At 39.6% G+C, this 22,152-nt stretch overlaps 2 protein-coding genes across 3 annotated transcripts in view; one reads left to right on the top strand and one right to left on the bottom strand.

Annotated features, from left to right (window-relative positions):
* Positions 1-13,113, top strand: part of ezrb (ezrin b) — a 29,151-nt gene extending 16,038 nt beyond the window's left edge. Inside the window, exons 6-14 of the mRNA XM_079180211.1 lie at positions 952-1,035; positions 1,135-1,281; positions 4,277-4,373; positions 4,856-5,019; positions 6,746-6,876; positions 8,037-8,197; positions 9,670-9,762; positions 10,149-10,388; positions 10,924-13,113. Of these exons, the coding sequence (XP_079036337.1) occupies positions 952-1,035; positions 1,135-1,281; positions 4,277-4,373; positions 4,856-5,019; positions 6,746-6,876; positions 8,037-8,197; positions 9,670-9,762; positions 10,149-10,388; positions 10,924-11,088 (1,282 nt within the window). The 3' untranslated portion in view covers positions 11,089-13,113. The remainder of the gene's footprint in view (positions 1-951; positions 1,036-1,134; positions 1,282-4,276; positions 4,374-4,855; positions 5,020-6,745; positions 6,877-8,036; positions 8,198-9,669; positions 9,763-10,148; positions 10,389-10,923) is intronic.
* Positions 13,114-13,890: 777 nt separating this feature from the next.
* On the bottom strand, positions 13,891-21,200 carry sytl3 (synaptotagmin-like 3; the record flags this gene model as incomplete). Of its 2 annotated transcripts, XM_079180829.1 has the most annotated exons (14): positions 21,019-21,200; positions 20,473-20,688; positions 19,996-20,063; positions 19,438-19,489; positions 19,273-19,339; positions 19,116-19,188; positions 18,591-18,712; positions 18,224-18,346; positions 17,744-17,916; positions 17,553-17,649; positions 17,284-17,454; positions 16,887-16,968; positions 15,336-15,473; positions 13,891-14,187 (listed from the first exon to the last, which is right to left on the bottom strand). In XM_079180829.1, the coding sequence occupies exons 1-13, from the start codon at positions 21,114-21,116 to the stop codon at positions 15,466-15,468; spliced, it is 1,350 nt and encodes a 449-aa protein (XP_079036955.1). In that variant the 5' UTR covers positions 21,117-21,200. The 2 variants fall into 2 exon arrangements, with proteins under 2 accessions (XP_079036955.1, XP_079036954.1); XM_079180828.1 differs by lacking the exons at positions 13,891-14,187; positions 15,336-15,473 and having other exon boundaries at positions 16,834-16,968.
* Positions 21,201-22,152: the final 952 nt, after the last annotated feature.

The raw sequence follows: 22,152 nt of genomic DNA, 5'->3' as shown, positions 1-22,152 counted from the left end.
TGTGGGTGTTTGTCGTTTTCCTTTGCCCTTTCAAGGCATGCACACTTAAATACACATGCTGAAACAAAAGATATCAGAGTGTCTCATTGGTTGCACCAGAGCATTCAAGAGTTTTAGATCAAAGCTTTATCACGTCATCAATTATGGCTCAGGCGACAAAGATTAGCGTGGGTGTGTCAGTGACTGGTGACAAGCATGTACAATTGTATCGGCTCTCAGGAACATGCAATGATTTTGAAGTGTTAAAAAAAAAAAAAAACAGCAGCCCAAATATGCCGTCAAGGACACGATGTCTCTTTTTAATTCCTGTGTCTCGACAAATTGATAGTCTGGAGGTCATCGTGGGTGACCATGTGGTCTGTGTCCTGAGGTTGTCACCATCTCCGGCAGTGCTGTTGATTTGCGCTGCACAAACTTAAAAAACTGTAGGATAGTACCAACAGCTAGCTGGATCAAGAGTACAGAAGTGTACGTGGTTATTGTAGACCCACCATCGCCTTAATAGTATAGTCATACTTTTAATAATCAGATATTATTAGCTCTGCCTTGCCAGAATTATTTCCATAATCTAAATAAAACAGATGTTCTGTTCATTCGAGAGAGTATAGTGAAAGTAAAATGCAAAACAAGATTTAAATGTTTTTTTTAGGAAAGGGTTAGGCGGGTGTTTGAAGGTGCACAAAATGCATCAATCTTGAATTTAAGTTGCAGTGCACTGCTGGAATGCCAGCAGCACACACCCTGTTGTACCTTTCCTCTCAATCTGAAGCACTGCAAGTCACTGGGGAAAAACACGCGCGTAAACAAAACAAAGTGGGACTTTGCACAATTCAATGCTTGCCTTATAACGGAGCGCATGATGTTATTTATCAACGATATCGGATTGTCTTGTCGGTTAGTGGTCTCTGTATTTGTGGCTGATCTTTGCGGCTTTCTTCTCTCTTTCTGCAGAGTTCAGGAGCAGCACAAGTTATCCAGGGAGCAGTGGGAGGAGAGGATTCAGGTGTGGCACGAGGAGCACCATGGGATGTTGAAGTGAGTGTGTGTGTGTGTGTTTTGATATAATCTCATTCAGTGAGTGAATAAGAATACATGAATGAACAACTTCCTGTTGTCCTCTGGTGATTCCTGCAGGGAGGACGCTATGCTGGAGTACCTGAAGATCGGCCAAGACCTGGAAATGTACGGAGTTAACTACTTTGACATCAAGAACAAGAAGGGAACAGAGCTGTGGCTGGGAGTGGATGCCCTGGGACTCAACATTTATGAGAAGGACGACAAGTAAGCACTGTATTTTGAAACAGCCCTGCTGTTGGTGTCTGTCCTGTCTGTTTCTGCCTGCTGCTACAGAAGCTGCAGCTCTGTGAGACGGAGCTAAACTGGCTGAGCCAGGTCCATGTCTGCACGTAATCACTATTCCTGTTTCTCTGCAGACAGCATGAGAGGAATAACAAGGAATGCCAAATGAATACAGTCTTTTGGGAGGAGTATCTCCAAAGACCGATTTAAAGCAGTTTGCTTTTAGGCGTCTTTGTTATCTCTAAAATCCAACATTTTGAGCTGAAATCGTTTTTTTTATCTTGAGGTTTCTCAACACAAATCACATAATATGGTTTAGAATGTGTGTCTATGCTGCATATAATTGTGCGTGCGTCATTGTCTCATAAATATAAATATGTATATGTAAAAATATAGATTATATACTTCATTTGTTCATACCTCTTTGAAGCACAAAGTCCACTGTGATGATTCATAGGAAATCCTTTCTTACATTTACAGACCGTATCTTATTTATTTATTCATTATGTATTTATTTAATTTCCCCTTGACTTGGGGCTGACTCTAACCTCAGACTCGTCCAGGTCCATGTCTGTAGTTCATCACAACCCATTTCTGTTTACCCACAGACAGTAAGATAGAGAACAGTAAAGATTCCTCTTTTGAATTAGTTTGTTTTGGTGACTCTTTGTTTGGCATTGTGCTTCAAGGGAAACCTTCTTTTTGTGATCTGTGAAAGGGTTTAGTCAGACTCTCGTTTATAGGGCAAGACAGTTTGGGAGGTAATCGCCCTCTATCTGGTGAAATGAGTCCTGAGCTCTCCTGTGGCTGGTGGCCTTGTCTGTGGGGTCACTGGAGTGAAGTGTGTTAAAGGAGCACTTCACCCCAGGTGCCTTTCAGCCACTGACCCTGTGCTGGAAGTCCTTCCAGCTACACTCTGCTCTGGCTGAGTTCATTTTTTTTTGTTCACCACCAGATTGTAGCTTTTTCCCATATTAAACTGTCTGCACTGTGTCAACTTTCATGCCAGCGTCTATTGAAAGCAGTCTGGTCTACTTTGTGTGCTCTAGTGGAAGAAATGAACAGAGACAGTTGGTGACACGGTAATGATTTAGCATGTCGGGTCTCTAATTGAACCTTTACCGGCTAATTCTTTGTCTTGTATCAGCTCAAGAAGTCTAAATGATTTCATTACTGTAACTGCGTTTGTGTTAAAGTTCATCCAGTCTCTCATTTAGATACTAATTGTATCTTAACTGTGGTAAGAAACACATTGTTAAAGACTGCCCCGGGTCCTTGTGTCCCTGTGGGAGTCTGTCTCTTTATGTGCTTCCTGGGATCAGCAAAGAAATGCCTCTCCTCCACGGTGCCCTCTGCTGCAACCATGGCTACGCCGACTGGTTTTTCAAGCTGTGCGGCACTTAAGAATGTGAGGCTAGCCTACAACACTGTCTCTCCAATGAGGGCAGCCGGCCCACAATGCAGCAGTGCAGCCGAGGCTTTGCTCAGGCACAGCCTGGTGCTGGTTTAACTCCTTAGGCTCTCCTGCTCTACGAGCCACAGCGCTGCTCCTTTTTATAGGACGGCGTCTTTTAGAGGTTTCCTTGATTCAAGTTTTTGTCTTAGCCACCATCCTCCTCAAACACACACAAACGCAGTATATCAGATTCACTTAATAATGAATACAAATTAGCAATTAATAATATTTTTATTTTTTTTATTTGACCCTTGCTCGGTAGTAACACTTGGTCAGATATCGGGCTGCAAAAGTATCTGAACTATATTCATGTTTTTTTTGACACACTGGCGCACATCTGCAACTATTTAGATTATCGATTAATCTTTAGTTTTTGTAGTTAAAATGGAAAAAAATCATAAATGTTAAGCTTTTTATGATTTTTTTCGTCTTGTGTGATAACTGAATATATTTGGGTTTTTGACAAATGTTAGTATAGTGTTTTGTTATCCTAAAAAATATTACAATTCACTTATTTATATTGACTCAGTTGTAACCTCGGTATCTACTCGGACTGCAACAGTACCTGAACCTGACAAATTATTTGTATTACTTATTATTATTTGTTTTTTTTGACATACTGGTACCATTAACTGTTGCTATCGAATGCTAATATTCCTTACGGGTTTATTCTCATACATTAGTATGAGACTTACTAATGAAATCCAGCAAGATTTTCGCGAACCTCAGTGTCTTTCCTTTCCTAAATCACTGCAAACTGCAACATTTAATAAACCGCATCACTACAACATTCATTTCTAAATAACTGACAGAAATATTCAATCGCTGAGATAACTTCCACATTGTTCTCTCAATTCCATAAGCATGTGTCAGGGTCAGTAATTGAGAGAAATTCCTGTTCAGGCAGTGCGGTTTCACAGCAGAGTTTCGCTATGAGGTGGATGGCTGCCTTCCTAGATTACAACACTATCGGCTTGTCAATGTTTACTGTGCTACTTTGTATTGTGCTGAAGAAGATTGGCATCCGTTCAGGTTGTCTGGCACAATAGAACGGAAGGCCACACCCCAGATTCATCCCCCATACTGCAACACTGGATACAGAAATCCAGCCTGAGATTTTTATCAAACACCACAGTATGAAGGATTTGTCTGATATTTAACTATACATGTTACTATAATAAATAAAACTAATTATTATTTTCATGATCAATTTCATACAGTATTTTATTTTATTTTTTTAGCCTTTATGTATATGATGTGTCTTGATAATACAAGTGACGTAGCAGCACTCAGCCTCTTCATATACATACAATATATCTGTATCCATGTACAATCAAACTGTAATTATCATTCATTAACATACAAAAATCCATATACACCAGAACATACACCTAAGAATATTGCACCGATGCCCTACACCGAGATATTGGGTTGTGCCAGTTTACATCATAATTGCATTGCGTCCATTCAGCGCTTCAGGATCACAGTATAACGTTCGTGTACATGTGGTCACTTCCTCAGATTGTCCCCAAAGATTGGCTTCCCCTGGAGTGAGATCAGAAACATTTCCTTCAACGATAAGAAGTTCATCATCAAACCCATTGACAAAAAATCTCCGGTGAGTAATACTTCTAATACCTGAAAATACTTCTCTGAAAAGTCTCCTTTACGATCACGTCCAGGTTAAGAATTCTTGTTTCTCTTTAGATAAAATGAAGCTTTCAGCCTATTAAGTTGCAGTTTGCGTCTAAACTTAAGCTCTCTGCTCACTTTTTACCTGTGGCATCATGTTTCTCTGTAGCGGAGAGAAAAACCATTAGACACATCCTCAGTCTGATCTAGCATACGGAATAGCCAGGGCTGCTTTGCAGGCAAAGCTATTAGTGAAGGATTCCAAGCACTCACATAAGAAAGCTATAAACCTTATCTTTGTAGCAGTGATCTGTATTAAAAGTTTCCCTGCATCTGCTCAGAGCCACTACTAGAGTCCTTTTCATCAGTAAAGCACAATAAACAGGCAGCTAAACACTTGATTCCGCCGGGTGTTGGTTCACTTTTCCTGTCTTTTCTTATTCCTCCTGTCTGTTTCTTCTTCTGCAGGACTTTGTGTTTTATGCAGCAAGATTGAGGATAAATAAGCGCATCCTGCAGCTGTGCATGGGCAACCACGAGCTGTACATGCGTCGCCGCAAGCCGGACACGATCGAGGTGCAGCAGATGAAGGCCCAGGCCCGAGAGGAGAAGCAACAGAAACAGATGGAGAAGTACGCAGATATATGTATAATATGTAGATATTGTTAGACTTCTTCCAAAATCAACTTTTCTACTTTGATAAAAGTAAAACTATCCCAAAAATATCAAAACTACTATTCAAAACCTTCTTTTAGGTTATGACTTTAGCCACTTTCTATTTTCTGTATTTATGTATGGTTAGATATATTTAGATGTGATATGAAATGTTAAACAAATGATTTTCTAAATGAGTAAGGCTGCAAGAGTTTAAGGCTGCATCTACAATTATGTTCATTATTGATTCATTTGCTAATTGTTTTCTTCATTCATCTATTTATCATTTGGGTTATAAAAAGTCAGATAATAGTGATTAACTGCCTGTCGAGCTTTCCCACAGCCCAGGGTGACGTCTTGTTCTGTCCAAACAATAGTTCAAACACAAATACATTCAGTTTATAATCATATAAAACAGAAAAAGAGATGGTGCTCCATGAAGTGGATGAAGAACAGCAGTGCGGTTATGACCTTTTATTGTCTTGTGTCTGAACCAGCTTTACCAATGGCAGACGCTATTCATGCTGTTCAACATGTAAAGTGAAACCTCCATTCATTGGGCAATAGCCCACCATTCCCTTTTCAAGTATGGGAAACGTGCTTCCTGTATTGGCTGAACTAAAAGTGGGTGGATGTTGACCCTGGTCTCAGCTACAGCTGTCGGCACGCTGTCTGTCCCGTCCAGCTGTTCAAACATGGTGATGTAACACCGGGAGACAACACAGTAAATACCAGTGGGTGAACCATTAGGTCACCAGCAGACTGAGTTAGGGTTCACACACAGGAGCTCACAGTATGACAGAGGCTGGGCTGATGTCCAAACACAGTTACTAGATGGTTACTAGTCTCTTAATTGATTTAAACATAATTAAACCCTCAGGGAGATGTCAGGTTGTTAGTGCAGCAAAGTTAATGAGTGATTAATGATAAAGCTGGAGTACAAATAGGACAATGAGGCAAATCTGTCCCTCCAACAGAAATATTTTGCCCCCCCCCCCCCTTTTCATAGTTTACACAGATGTAAAAAAAATAATAAAAATCTACTGTAGACATCAATATACGTACAAGGCTAATTGAACAGTGCACAATACATTCACAAATTGCTGTTATAAGTCAATTATGGGAAAGCTGCTAATATTTCTAACCTTAAGCCTCACATTTTATTATCTTTGGTTTGATGTCTAAATGACTAAACAAATAATTGGAAACATGAATGACAAATTTATCAAGAATGAGAATATTCGTCATTTGCCGCTTTTGACAAAATTCACAGCAGAATACGGCCAGTCGTTCTATTTCTACTCCTAGTAAACTGAAGATCCATTTGTTTGTCCTATTTTCTGACATTTTATAGATCAAACCATGAGTCATTTAATTGATTATTTATTATTTATTTATATATATAACAGTCAACCTTTAAAGAGTCCCTGTTATTGATGAAAGCATTCAAGGCCTCGCCTGCAAATGGTCATCGTGTGGGATGAATTATATTTACATGGAAGTTTAGTATACTGTACGTGACCATGACGGATGAATTTCTTTGTTTTTAAACAGTTGTAATAAGAATAGAACAGCTTGTACCATCGTGATGAATCTGGGCATGTGTGTGTGTGTGTGTGGGGGGGGCAGCTCACTGACTGTTGTTTGTCAGCCGTAACTATGCATCAACCATGTCAGCTCACGACGGCTGTGTCTTATCTTCAGGGCCCAGCTGGATAAAGAGAAGAAGAAGAGAGAGGCCATCGAGAGAGAGAAGGATCAGATGGAGCGAGAGAAGCAGGATCTGATGATGAGGCTCTACCAGTTTGAGGAGAAGACCAAGAAGGCGGAGAAAGGTGAGGGGGGTGGGGGGCCATACATCACTTCACCCTTTAGAATAGAAAGTGTGTGCGTGTGTGAAAATAGTTCATGCGGGCAGGTGAATGCGAGGCTAACGTGGAAGACTAATGCTAAGCCGAATCAATCAAGCATCTGTTATTTACTTTAGCAGTGACATCATCTGTGTGTACAGTATGTTACCTGATGGTTAGTAACTTTCTTAACTTTGTGTTTTGATTATATTTCGTCCAAACCAGAAAAAAAGCATTTGTGTTTTTACTTCCAGTCTGACCTGTTTCTGCTCGTGACAGTCTCGTCTGCAGGCGGTACCGGCAGTGTTCCTAAACAAAACCTTAGGAAGCATTTTATTGTTGACAAAATGACATTCTGTACAGTGAGCTATCGGGCTAATAATAGCATTAAGTGACTCCGGGGCCTCCTCTTTAGTAATGATTAATACGCTTCCTGCTCATAAATTTGTGCCGAATGATTTGCAGTGTTTGCTTTTAAATATTTAGAATTCCAGCTGATTGTGGTTTCACAGCCTGAGTAGAAACAGAAACTTGCGTATGAATAGACTGTCGCTACAATATCTCCATTTTAAGACTGGGAATACCCCTCAGTAGAAGGATGAAATTTGGCATATTTACTTTATTTGCATTTTGCACATTATGATATTACTTAATCTGTGTTTAGACTTTAGAAACACTCTTGCTTACACATTACTGCGTCCATGGCTGAAACAGTAATGTGTGCTATAACCCACAATGCTCAGATGTTTTAGGTATCATTTAACCTCTTTTAAAAATAAAACGAAACTAGGGATCTGTGAAGATTTACGAACAATGTAATAGAAACCTGGCTCTGCTTAACGTAATCGCTGGCTCTTTGATAACGTCGTTTCGGTGTTTCATTATGGAAGCTCCAATGACAGCATGCGCCAGACCTACTGCCCGGCTCAACTCTATTTGGTTTCGGGAATTTCATGCAATCCGGGAATGGTCTATATCTCCCATAGTGAAACACCGAAACGACGTTAGAAAAAGAACCGGGGCACCATCATGGTTCTTGTTTTAAAAGAATTGTAGTTGGAGTATTTAATGAACTATCTTTCCTTGAAGTGCTAGTACTGTAGCTGTGAGCTTTGTCTCATATCTCTTCCGTTTGTTTCTGGTAGATCTGCAGGACCAGGTCCAGAGAGCCATGATGCTGGAGCAGGAGCGACGGAGAGCCGAGGAGGAGGCAGCTCGTCTGGAGGCCGAGCGCCAGGCTGCTCTGCTGGCTAAAGAGGAGCTTGCCCGCCATGCTGAGGACCAGCAGAAGAGTCAGGAGCAGCTGGTCAGTATTTTAAACAAATGTGTGCAATTCCTTTTGAGTCTTTCAACCAGGTTGCAAATACCCTACGGCCATACGTATAGCTAGTTGCACAACCGTTTAAGAAAAAAAAGCTTTGATATGCCATCGACAAAATCTTGAAATCGGATAAATTAAAAGAAATCTTACTATATTCAGCTAGTGCTTTGTCCGGGTCTGTACCAGGCACATTGCAGGGTGGTGTATTCAGCAGTGCCTGCCTACTGTGGCTCCAGGCAGAACCACTCTGTCGCGACCGGCTGGACCACACCCCGTTACTTCAGACTAACCACCCCCTCACCCCAAGCCGCTGGTCTGTGGACCACCCACAGGACCGTGTGCTCCCGTTTACTCTTGAACAGCCTGGACAGTAAAGCTGTGGTTCCTTCTCCACATTCACAGTTTTACTGCAGCACAGACACCTGCTGCAACGCCCTTTATACCTAAACCCTAATAAGACGCTTGTGGATTAAGTGGGGAAAAAGAATTGTGTTTGACAATGTTTGACAGCATGTAACGTCACTACAGTTTTCCAGCTGAACACCTTCAACACAACAATTTCACGGCCAAGTGCTCCGCTGCAGGCTGGAATCTGTTCAGTACTTTACATTTAAGGTGTGCTGTTTAATTAATACTGAGCCTCCAGTTAGTTCAGTCTGGTGAAAGACAAACCGCTCACATTGTTGTGTTTGTCACAAGGAATGAGGAATGTACCACAACACCTGCAGAGTCGTGTTACGTTTTAGCAGGCAGCTCTGCTCTAAGGTTTCCGTTTTTCTACTATTGAGTTCCCTTTTTATGATGGTACTGAGAGCTCTAAATGCTTTTGAAGTTAAGGTGAAGTTAAGGTGAAGTTAAGGTGATTGCACTATCGTATTTAAAGTGTCATTTTTTTATGTTTTTAACCAAGACACTGCTAATTGTTAGCTCAGCCAATAAATGTTGTTTTCACTGTTTTACATGTAGCTGTTAAAATCAAATCTCTGTAAATCACATTCTTGAATGACCGAAATATCTTTGAAGATGACGGTAATCTTTAGGAAACATTTGTTTTTGCTTGTTTCCAGTAACTTAGAGTGGCAATAGGACTTGATGATTGTTTTAAGAAGTTAAAAATATGTTTAGAAATGTGTTTTTTGCGCCTGGCTGAGTTGAAAAAAACGCATAACGGCAGTGGATGGAGACACACATTCATTTTCAATTGCAGAAATACATTACATGAAGACCAGTGTCTGAGAAAGACCTCTTTGTGCAACTTGATCATTATCTAAAATGACACATTATGTGCTTTTGTTTTATCTGCTTGCTTTTCTTTCTCTTTGCTGTACTGAGGTCTCTATTGCAAAAGAGATCTTGATCTCAATGACACTACCTGATTTAAATAGAGATGATATATCTTCATCCACGTATTAAGTCTCGACTCTTGGATAAGTGTGTCTGCTGTTGTTTTGTATCAGGCTGCAGAGCTGGCAGAGCACACAGCCAAGATCACCCTGCTGGAGGAGGCCAAGAGACGCAAGGAGGAGGAGGCCGACTCATGGCAGCTCAGGGTGAGAGCTTAACCTTGAGGGTAACCTGCCGTGTACAATATACTGAAGCGCATTAGCAGCAGACAAGTACAGTACATTATACAAGGCCTGGAATTAGATTGGTTCAGACTCTTTTCTCTGCTTTTACAAGTTCTCTAACCTGCTAAAACTGTTCAGTAAACGAGGTAGAAGTGAGTACACACGTTATGCATGCTTGTAATCTTAAACTTAAATTTAAAAAAAAGTAAACAAACGAGGGTGCGGCAGGGAAGGAAATTATGTTTGTGTATGTACTTCATATATTTTGTTAAATTTAAAACGTGAAAATAAATCAGATTTTCTACCACATTCAGAGACAAAGGAGAGTAAACTGACTGTCCCTGTGTGTTACAAATTCTCCTTTCCAGGCCATGGAGGCCCAGGACGATCTGATAAAGACCAAGGAGGAGCTGCACATGGTGATGACGGCGCCCCCCCCGCCGCCACCTCCCCCCATGTACGAACCCCTGGACGACAACAGCGACAGCGAAGAGAACGCCAGCAACAACAGCGCCGACCTGCAGACTGAAGGCATCAACGACCACCGCCACGAGGAGGATCGCCTGACTGAGGCCGAGAAGAACGTGCGCGTCCAGAAACAGCTGAAGGTGAGGACAGTGCGATCTGCAGAGATAGTTAAATGAACACCTCACACGGTCAATCATCCAGAAGGTTCAGATACATTATTCAATCTATTTCGTGTTATATGACGGATACCTCTCACTGTGCAGCCAAGTCTTTTTCACACATTACTGAGCCTTACTGTATGTGTTCGTTTATCATCTCTGGTGTCACAAAGAGGTCATTTATTGTCATTGAACAACAGGTTTGAGCAACGAAATTCAGTTTGTCGTCCCATTTTGCAGAAGAAGAAACTAAATGATAAAAAAAGAAATAAGGCACACTTAGATTCTCACACTTGCTGTGAATGTGTATTGTGTTTGCGTGGCATGTGCACTACTTTCTTATAATAAATTAGGGAGTAGTGGACGAGGCAGTGATACACACAGTGAAGGGTCGTTACACTTACACGGTGCCGGTGGCACTACTATGGTGTGATTTTTTTTTTTATGCTAGAATTGTATTAGTTGGGTTTGTTTTGAGGTTCCATCTCATGCCTCCTCTCCTTTTCTGCCCCCACAGGCCCTGACCTCAGAGCTGGCTCAGGCACGTGATGAATCCAAGAATACCCAGAATGACCTTCTTCACAGTGAGAACGTCCGGGCCGGCCGAGACAAATACAAGACCCTGCGACAGATCAGATCTGGCAACACCAAGCAGAGGATCGATGAGTTTGAGGCCTTATAAAAAAATAAATAAAAAAAAAGCCCCTCACCCTTTCTGAATGGTCACTACATCTCGGCCGTCACACATGGACACACACAAACACGCTTAAACTCATGTACAACACACATCAGTTGCAGACTAAACTGAAGCAGTGTAAGCATCGGTTACAGAGAGAGAGACGCTCCTGTTTTGAGCGTGCAGAGCTTTGCGAATCCCTCGAAGAAAACTTAGTGCCAAAACCTTTCTCTTCTTAGCGTTTCAGATCTTATTTGTGTATTTTGATTGTGTGTCATTTGATCAAATTCAGACCAAATCATTATTGTTTTTATCCGGAGGTGTGATGAAGTAGTGGGACTAGCCTAATTTTATTAATATTACATGACGTGCCCATATGATATGTAATCAAAGCCTCGCTTCTTTTTGTTGTCTGTCATTCGTCGTGTGGGAAGAAAAGGACAGTTTGTCGTTCATAGCGACCACTCAGAAAGGGGGAAAACAGTATAAACAGGAAAATGTTTGTTTTGTTTTACATTATATTTGAACACTTCCATTTATGTTTAATATTGCTATACAGTAGTTTAAAATCATCCCTGGTTTGATATTTATGCTGTATATGGGACATTGAAAAGGGTTATTTCATCTTGGTTTGTATATTTTTGCTATCTACTAATGATAATAAAAACATTTAATATGTTTCAAAGATTTTATATGTTCACCAAAATAATAGCTGTCTTATGTTCCACACGTTTTCCTTTAGATCACTCAATTAAAGAGTTTTAACTGTAAATTATTATTATTTTTTTCTTTAGGAAATATCCAGCTGCATGTCATTAAATCAGTTAAAAGGAGATTGTTATCAATCTAGGTACTTTTGATTCGCTTTTTTTTTTGCAATGCAGTTCACAGCATGCTGAGGATTGTCTTTATCCTCAAAATCACTGTGTTGACTGGGACACTTAGCTTTGATATATTTTATTTCTCTGTGTCATGTGGCTGTTGAGTGAGAGATGGGCATGTGTTGTGTTGCTTTTAGCCTTCTAAGTGGACTTTCTCTCTGGCTGTTCCTCTGCAGGAATCAGTGCCAGACAGTTTGTTTTCACTACGTAGCCAAGGTGATAAGTCACTAAATATATGGAAGCCTTTAGTTCATTCATGGGTCACATACGGCACACTTTGATCTCCAGTGGGCTGGACCAGTAAAACCCTTGCATAATATCCTACAAATCACAATATCTCCAAATCTTTTTTTTTTTTTGTGTAAAAAAAGTATGTTGTGAAAACGTCCCCTTTTAATGAGAAGTCCATTCACAAAACAGCCTGCGATGTCTCACTGATACCTGGGCTATGACTAAAAGACAACAATTCATATATGTTCTCTGTTCTCAGTTGTCTTGGCAAGTTCTTGTATTTTTTGTGAAACACCACCAAGCACAATTGCCTCCCATTTACCTGTATGAAGAAATAGGAACTGTTCCATTTTTCTTTGAAAACTCGACACTCTGTCTCTTTTTTTCCCCCCTTAGTGACAAAGACATTTGTCCCGCGGGGCTCCTGCATGAACAGTAGCCTACGCTTGACGCAGTGTTTCATGTAGTCAGTGCGTAAGCACGTTGGATCTATAATAGGGTCTCCAGCATAGGGCCTGCTACTCTCATTAGGACAGCACGACCACGTGGACAAATGGGAATAGCAGCGCATTTTATTGTTAAATTGCAGAGACATAATTTATTTCAATTTTCAAAGTCATACAGTGGGTCGGATTGGACCCTTTGGAAGGCTGGTTCTGGCCCCCATGCCGTATGTTTGACACCCCTGCTGTAGTTCTTTTAGTGTTACACCTAATGGGGGGGGTTTGAGGTTTGAACGTTGTAAAGAGCTTTTATTTTGCAGCTTGGTCACACCAACATCTCACTCTCCTCTCTGGACATGGACGAGAGTAGCATCTACTGACACTGTAATGGAAACACTCGGCTCTGCTGGCCTTTGTATATGAACAGGATTTTATAATGAGGTGTTCAACATATTGGCAATAAAGAAAAATCTATGATTATATATAAGTGTGTTTTTACTTTGTACTGTGTATGATGTAAAAAGATATGTTCGTGTTCAATATCATTGACAACATAGTATAATATGACTATTTTATATTTTGAACTTACTATACTATAAAATGTTTTTATACACTATTTTATGACTTTCATTTTCATATTCTATGAATTAAAAAATAACATTTTAGACTTGCTTTACTATGACTTTTTAATGATTTTTTACAACATGTTATTCCATGACTTTTTAATTTTTACGAAATACTATACCATGACTTTTTAAAACTTTTTGATCAAAATATATTATGACTTTAATAATTTATTCAACGTACTGTACTATGACTTTTTTATGATTTTTTGCAAAATACTATGCTGTCACTTTTTTATCAGTTTTTCGACATACTGTACTATGACCTATTTGATTGAGAGAGTGAGTGTACGACATCCATGAGCCATGGGTTAGGCTTGAACCAGTACCGCTGCATTAAGAAATCTGCCTTTATGGGACATAATATATTATGACTTTTGTGACATACTATACCATGACTTTATGTTTTTTCAACATACTATAATACGACTCTTTAGTCTTATATGTCTTTATGCTTCTTGCTGTTTTGCCTTCATTGCATAGTTAAAGTGATCGCCAGGAAGGAAGAGAGAGAGAAGGTACGACACGCAGCAAAGAGCCATGGTCAGATTCATACCCGTATCAGTTATTACCAGTATTTTAATAGAAAAAATACATACAAAATAATAATAAATAGTAGTACTGATGGGTGTAATGTTTCTGCATAATCATAGCCACTTCGTTAGTTTAAGAAGAGGGATGTTAAAGTTCCAGACTTAAATACTTTTAATTATAAAGTGATTCAGTTTTATAGATAAATAAATAAAAAAATATTTCTTTACAAACGTATGTGCTTACAGTTCTTACACTATAAATACTGCACTGTGACCGTGTTAAAGTGCTGAGTCGGTTGCTGGGCAGAGGCGTTGAATGTCGTCATGTTCTCCTGATGTTGGTGTTTCGTCGGAGACGGAAGCTGACTTCAATACACCTGTTGCCATGGTGACCCTGGAGAAGACGGGGTTAACGGAGAATTCCGGGTCAATGACATCACCGCTGCTTTTGTGAAACCAGAGACGGAGCATGTCTTTCACACCGTGCTTAGCCTGAGACAACAAAGGCTTCACTGTAAAGAAGGAAAAGCTGAAGAGTCACTCTGAAATGAGTCAGACCACTTCCTGTAAATCGGCTTTAAATTTGATTTGTGAGACATATCATCCCGGTGTCTTTTTTGAGTGATTTAATTTGCATAGACGTTTAGCTGCTTGACTCTAAAAGAACATCACCCCGAGGAGAAATTGGATTTGAAATATATACAGGATGCTGCAGAGAAGCCTCAGCTGGTAAGACCTTCAACCCCACATATTTTGCATTTATAAGCAGATCAAAGATGATTAATAAATAGTTTTTAACATACTAAAATGTAGTTGTACAGTATAGAAGGACATTTTGCTGTGAATATTGAAGCTGAAAAAAGGCTCTTTGACAACTTTTACTTTGAAGCAACAGGTGTGTAAAGAGATAACAAATGATTCATATTTAAAGAGAATATTCTGAGAAGACTGATAGCACCTGCAAAGTAAATACGAAGCTGAAGCCAGTTAGCTTAGCATAAAAAAGACTATTCCTGTAATAGTGTGTGATTACAGACGAATCCTTATAGTATGTTATAAAACATGTATTAACTGTAAAAACACTTATCTATTAATCATTCACAGGCAGGTTTTGACATCCAAATGAGTAGTTTACAGCTGCTGTATTATCACCCAATTCTGTAGGTCTCCTCCGCTCTATGGACTCTCACAGCTCTCATCAGTGGTTAATGAAGTTTAACAAATCCTCAACTCAGAGATCCAGTTACTAGATTTTCCCCAGAGCTTTCAGCAACATGTCATGGCCTTCATTAGCGAATCAGTTGTCCATTCGCGAATGGAATGATTGTCAATCATTCATTAACTGTTTTGAATGCTTCACAAATGTAGTTTGTTGACAAATACATTGATAATCACATAAAAATGTCCTTATGTCAGCTTACAACTAAGCTAAGGTGTGATATAAGCCATTTATTAATTGTTTGTATACTTGTGCAATGTGAAATTGGTGGGCTAAAAGAGTTACCAGCGTGATAGTTGTTTAGGTGTGATAAAGGAGGTTACCGGGGTCTGTCTGAGGCCCTCGTCAGGGGTCCCTCAGAGGGCCAGCAGGGGCCACAGCTCTGGGTTCAGAGAGCCGTCTCACCCTCAGAAATGGGCATCGTCTGGATGAGCTCTCTGCCTGCTCCCAGAGTCAGACACCTAAACACAACACACACACAAATATCTATATAAACACACCCTCATGACTATTAAACACGTACACTTTATAATACATTCCTAAACACACACCAGAACACACACAACACGCCTCGCAGGCCTGCAGACAATGAAACACACACACAAAGAGCCACGCAGGGCCACAATAAGGTGTATTCACACTCTGACGCATGTGTTCTGACCTGTGTTTGCATTAATGGGAAGGCGTTGGGCACCTTTGATAAGGACAGTTAGTTGATCATTGCTATGTGGCACAGTGTTAGACTGCGCGATTGTCCGAGAGGTGTCTAAACGATATGTTCTTCTGACCTCTAGTGCTGGAACGCGGTGACGTTTTTTCCTTTTAAACATTGATTTTGACAGAAGTGTTACGTAAACCAAGCGCATTTACACTTGCGCAGTACTTAAATACAATTTTGAGGTACTTTTTTATCCAACAGCTGGAGTTACTAGTTACATTGCAGATTAAGATTTTACAAACGAAACACATAATCAATATATAAGATATGATACTGTATTATAGATTAAACTATTCAACAGTTTAAAGTAGTTCAAATACGCACAGTAAATAGTACATATGATATACTATATAATAATATAACTCTCTGGAAGGAACCATTCTCCCCAACAAGTACTTTTACTTTAAGTACATTTTGCTGTTAATACTGTTGTACTTTTACTTCAATGAAATCTTGAATTTAGGACTTTTACTTCTAACAGTATTATTGCTACTTTTACTTACTTATATCTTTAATGAGTACATCTACTGGTTTTAATTAATGTCTTGTAAAGTAGCACTTAAAATGTGAGCTTTTATGTATTGTCTTTTTATCTGTGATTTGTGAAAAGTGTTGGAAGTGTTAAATGTCTACTCTTGAATTGAATCACATGTAGAAATGTTTGTAAAACATTAAAGCACATAAAAACCACACCAGAGAGTACATTATAGTCTACTATATACATTTACCACTAGAAGCTACAGTGTAGTTCTTTTATTTATCAGCTGATATGTACTATGAGCTGTGGTATTCTTATTAGAGCAACTTCTTGTTGTTTTTATAAATAATAGAACCTTGTGGAAATCTTAAAACTCAAGTCAAGTTGAATCAATTTTATTTGTAAAGCCCAAAAGACAAAACGATTTATCATGTGGTTTCAAAAAAATAGTCAAAATTAGATTAAGACAAAAACAAATAAATTAATAAATTAAGCAAATTAAACACACGTCATTTCTTTTACGAAAGCCAACATTATATAGTGTTTTTGTGCAGACCATCAACTACAATATCATCTATTTTCAAGACATTTTCTTGAGTGAAAAAGCAGATATGTTATTATGTAATTATCTGGCGACATGCGTCTTTCTTTTAAAGTAGCTGAGCTGCAGGAGCTCACCCTGGTGGTTGGAGCTGAACTTGGCTCTGAGCAGCTGATCTCCAACATATTGCTCCACAGCGCCTCCGTCTGGACTCTCAGCCTGATGAACACATGAAAGACATGACAGGAGAAGGAAATAAACTCATGTAGCCTTGAAACAAAACAATCTCTCAGACTATGGACACATACTGTGTTCAATAATGTAACAATAGAATAAAAAAAATACGAATAAAATATATAACATGGTTATCAAATTGTAAAGTAATCCAATAACTTTCCAAATGTTATTTCATCCTGCTTCATTACACAATAACAGTTTTTTGCAGATCATTTGTAATCTATATTCCTGCAGTTGTTATTTTAAAATGCACATTTTCTCTTTCACTGTATAACATCAGAGCTGAACCTTTTTTACCTTTGGACAAAGCGGGTACCAGTTGATGCACTGGGAGTCCTTGTCCTCAAATCTCCAGCCGTCCAGCGGGAGGAGGAGCTCACCGAGAAACACCTTCCTTTTCAGAGTTCCTGAATGCCACACAGAGACCTGCAGTCTCTTGCCGAACAGCAGGTGGCGCTCTATGTGATACTGTCAAGAACCAGACAAAAAAACGTTGATTAATTTGAGCATGATATGACACAAATTGATTGACACAACAGCTGAAGTAAAAGCATTTTTCTCTTTACCTTTAAAACTTCATTATAAACCGGATTAGTCGTGTTTTTCTTGACTGTCGTCTTCATTTTACCGCTCTTTCCCGGCAGCATGTACAGTTTGACGTATCTACACAAAGAAATAACAGGAGGATGAGGTTGTGATGGAGAAATAAGGTCATACTGAACATGATGCAGAGAGTTTATTTATTTATTATCCTTACGGATGACACTTCTTCCTCTTGGTGTCTCCGTAGGAGAGATTTCTGCAGGCGCCGACAGTGATTTCCAGACAAGAGGTGTTGGTGTTGAAGGCCAGAGCCAGTTCCAGCTCTCCTGCTATGCTGATGCTCTCGAAGAGGGCACAGTCTGTGCTGATGCTGCTACCGCTACTGCCCTGAAGTGGTGAAAGTTAAAATGATATTTGTAAAAAGGGGAGACAGACACCATCTTATGGACATTAACAGGAGTATAGAACAGAAAAAGAGGTGTTGTCTTTGAGCTAAGAGGCTGAAATGATAACAATCTACTTTGACTTTTATATGACATACTCTACAATGACTTCTATGATATACTATGATATGCCTTTTTAAAACCTGTTTAGGACATAGTATAGGTAGTCTATGACTGATGGTGTGATATTTCACCCGTCACAGGATGTTGCTTGGGGACTTTTTTTTATCTTATAATCAGCTTCTACGTACTCTCTTTCCTCCAGAGTACTCAGAACCGCAGGATGTTTCTTCTTCCGCCCCGGTTGAGGAGCCTTCCTGGTCGCTGTCTTTGCTTTTCTTGAACAGGTTCGGAAGACTCGGTCCTTTAAAGAGCTGAAAAAAGGAGGATAATGTATTTACTGAGAGTTATTTCCTGCAAGCACCAGTATGGATGAGTACAGGTCTTAGATTACTTTAAGGTCCTTTGATGGCCTTGTTCAGTGGTCTCGTCGGCCTATTTGGATTATGAAAAAGTCCATCTCGACTCAGTCAAAAGCAGAATAATTTGGCGAGGCCCTGGTGCTGACTGATTTATTTGGCAGTACTGAACGTATGGAAGTCTTTGCAGTTGACTTACATTGTGAGATTTGCTGATGTCAGTGTCAGAGAGGCTCTTTTGGGAGTTGAAGCACGGCCCTCTCCGGTTGTTGTCAACTCTCAGCAGGTCTTCTCGCACATCGCTCTGAGAAGTGGAAATCCCTGCATTGAGGAAAGAGAAGTCAAATGTTTTTTCTCAGAGAAAGAAAAACTAAGTCTAAGGAAACACAAACATCTATTTAGAGAAATAATATTTGTATATGTGGACAATTACAATAGCTCCAAAGGTTCTTTTTTTTATTTGCAATGCATAATAAGTGGTTGCTATCTGTGCTTGTCATCTTATGCAACTTCTGCTGGTGCAGTTAAGATGATGAGCTGAGAGTTTTTTTTCCATTGCATCATATTACTTCAGGCACATTTCCGTTGTGGTTATTACTGGATGTATAATCCCCTCATCATGTATGAAGTGACGCTGCTACTTCTGATAATTTCTCACCACTGGCAATACTTGAAGTTTGATCATAACTAATAAGAGAACATGTTTAATGATGCATGAACTTACTTCTAATATGACTGGTGAAGGAAACCATTAGATCTTCCATAGATTTGGTAAAGGGTTTTGAGTTTTTAAAATCCTGCAGATTAAAACACAGCATTAATTGAAGCTCAGTTTATACATTTGATACTTTTTACTGTAAAATAATTAGACAGTATTTTACCCCAGATCTGCTCAGAAACTGACAATCCAAGTAGGGTGGAGGAGTGGGAGGCACAATTGATATATGACTGTGAAAAATTGTAGGGAAAAGAAAATGTTACTTTGTGATTTATGTACAAGTATCTCATTCAAAAGTTCAAAATAAACATGTTAAGATTCCTCGTACCTCAGCACGTTGTAGGTCTTTAATATTTTCTCCCCAACCATCTCATATTTGTCTGTAAAGAACATAAATACAATTAATAAAACATGGCAACACACGTGAAAGCCAAATGTTTACACACTGTCAAAGAGATGAGTGGAGGACAATTTATATAGTGACACTAAATATAACTTCTCTGTGACTGAACAGTCTGAAAGTCTTTAAATACTCTCGTATGTGGCCAAATCTGACACAATTAGGAATGATGTAAAGATAAAAAACCCACATTTGAGCATTTAAATATCTGTATAGGTCCAAGTCCTCCACACACACAGAATATAGTATGTTTGAATATTACAAAATTGCCTCTAATAATAGTTTACTTCACTGTAAATACTGAATAATTCAGTAACTTGCAAACCCCAAATATAAAGCAAACGGCTCAAACAGACACAAACCGGATCATCCATATTTTATGAACAAATGTAGTTAAACTGGATGATATCAAGGGAGTATCAATAATTAATAACGATGAATTTACAAAAAGGAAACAAATAAATACATGCAGTATTGTAAACAAACCTGTGGGGACTGAAAATTTCTTTGCCCTCTCCTCTAAGAACCACTCTCCAGACCTGAACTTCACGTCCCTGAGAAGAAGAAAAACACATGATTACATATTTACATTATTAGCATACTTTCCTATTCATACTGAAAAAAAGAGGTCGCAAGAACAGCTATTCTAGTGACTGCACCTGACTATACTATCAATTTAAAGGTACGGTGTCATTGCTGCCTCTTTTTACTTAAGTTTTGTTTCTATCACAGATATTCTATATCATCTGAGAAAGGTGACCGATTTTTTTTGTATATTAAACCTGCAATAACTGGTTGTTTTGGAAAAGCCGCTTCAAAGAAAGTTAGTTTAAAGAGGCCAAAGGAGAGTTCACAGTTTGACAAGTTTGAAAAGTCAACTAGAGACAACAGTCATTTCGTGCTGTGATCTGAGCGCCACTGAGTCAAACATTTCTTTGCAGATGATGGAGCTCTCTACTGCACCTGTAGGCGTGGCAGACCGTGCACTTCCAGCCCGTGGCTCCCACGCCCACGCGGCACTTGCTGCAGATGCGGTGGCTGCAGCCGCGACAGACTGCGCCCGAGTTCCAGAACTTTCCCAGCGGCCTCTGGCAGCGGGCGCAGGTCCGCTCGCCGTACTGCCGGGCGAAACTCTTTGCGCCCCTCCTTCGAAGCTCCTGGAGCTCATATTTCATCCTCCTGAGGTGAGGATGGAGGGAGTCAAACATTTTCAAAGCTATTTTCACAAAGAAAACATTCAAGTGTGAAACGTATTTTCAGTTTATTTGCAAAAATCATGTCTTAATATACTGAAAGACACAGTAACCAAAACATGTTTGGTAAATGTATATAGGCTATATCTAATTAACTAATTAATATATACATTTATGACATTATAATTGTTTTTTGTTATAATCTTGTGTGTTGTTGGTCTCATGATGATCAATGAAATAATTAGTAGCCTACAGCCTCCCTTCAGCATCAGTGAGAAGTAGCTACTTGACTTGAAAGCGGTCCAAAAAGCCTCACCTTATCCTGTCCTCTTCAATAGTACGCAGCTGTTTGTCTCTTCGAAGAACCTCCAGGACTCTTTCTCTCTCCAGAGCTTGAAGCGAACTTAAATCCATCTTTAAACAACAGTCTCGGTCTGATGATCTGTGTCACAGTCACTGGTCCTCTTCTCTCTGTCTCTCTCTCTCTTCTCTGTCTCTCTCTGCTTCACCGTCTCGTGTTTTTGTTCCTGTCTCCGCCTCCTGCCCTCTTTAACCCTTCCCTTTCTGGACCCAGACCTCCTCCTCAGTCCTCTGGAGCTGAAAGAGTGAAAATCAAAATAAGTGAGATAGTCAAGGTTATTCAACAGTACGTGCTGTAGAAGATCCCCCCTTTTCCTGATTATGATCTCCACGGAGACCCCATTCACGTCAGAGCCGGATATAGACCTCCTGAGCGGATACTTGTATTGTTTCCACTTGGATGAAACTGTAGAGAAACCCTCTATTGATATTCTTTTCTCAAGAGGCGAGTTAAGGATTACAAGTTTGCGACGTGATGACGCAGACAGTCAGTCTGCTAGAGTGATCTCAGACCTTCTAATACAAGTTCTGATGACATTTAAAACAATCTGCACACTACTACTTTTGGCAAATATTTCAAGCTCCAAATCCTGATTTTCTCAAACTGTCCTCATCTTGCCTTTCTATGTCAGCGTCACAAGGTCCCTCCCCCCCCCCCTCCATGATTCAACCTCTCTCCTGGCAAACCACCACCGACCACCGATTCCTCAGCTGCAGGAGGAGCAGTGATGCTTCACTGATGCCAGAGCTGCAAACCAAACCAAATGCCAACCTTTGCATTATTGATGGCTGACGTGCGTCTGTGGTCTAGTTTCCTTCTTTCCTTTTTTTTCTTTTTTTTTTTGCAGGTCAGTATACTTCAATTCTTATTCGGCTCAATATGAATTTAAAAAAGAAATTCATCACCTGAAGCCTAACATTTTGTGAATACAAATTAGGTCTGTTTTTGTAAAATGTAAATTAAGAACCTACATTTTTTATTTTAGAGGTATAGTTTGAAATTCTGAGAAATAGGCTGATTTGCTTCTTCTTTTTTTTTTTTTACCAGGAATTAGAAGAGAAAATTGAGATTACTCTCAAGTGTAAGAGT

This window comes from Pholis gunnellus, assembly GCF_910591455.1.
Source record: "Pholis gunnellus genome assembly, chromosome: 19".
NCBI lineage: Eukaryota > Metazoa > Chordata > Actinopteri > Perciformes > Pholidae > Pholis > Pholis gunnellus.
This window is presented reverse-complemented; position numbering and strand designations above follow the sequence as displayed.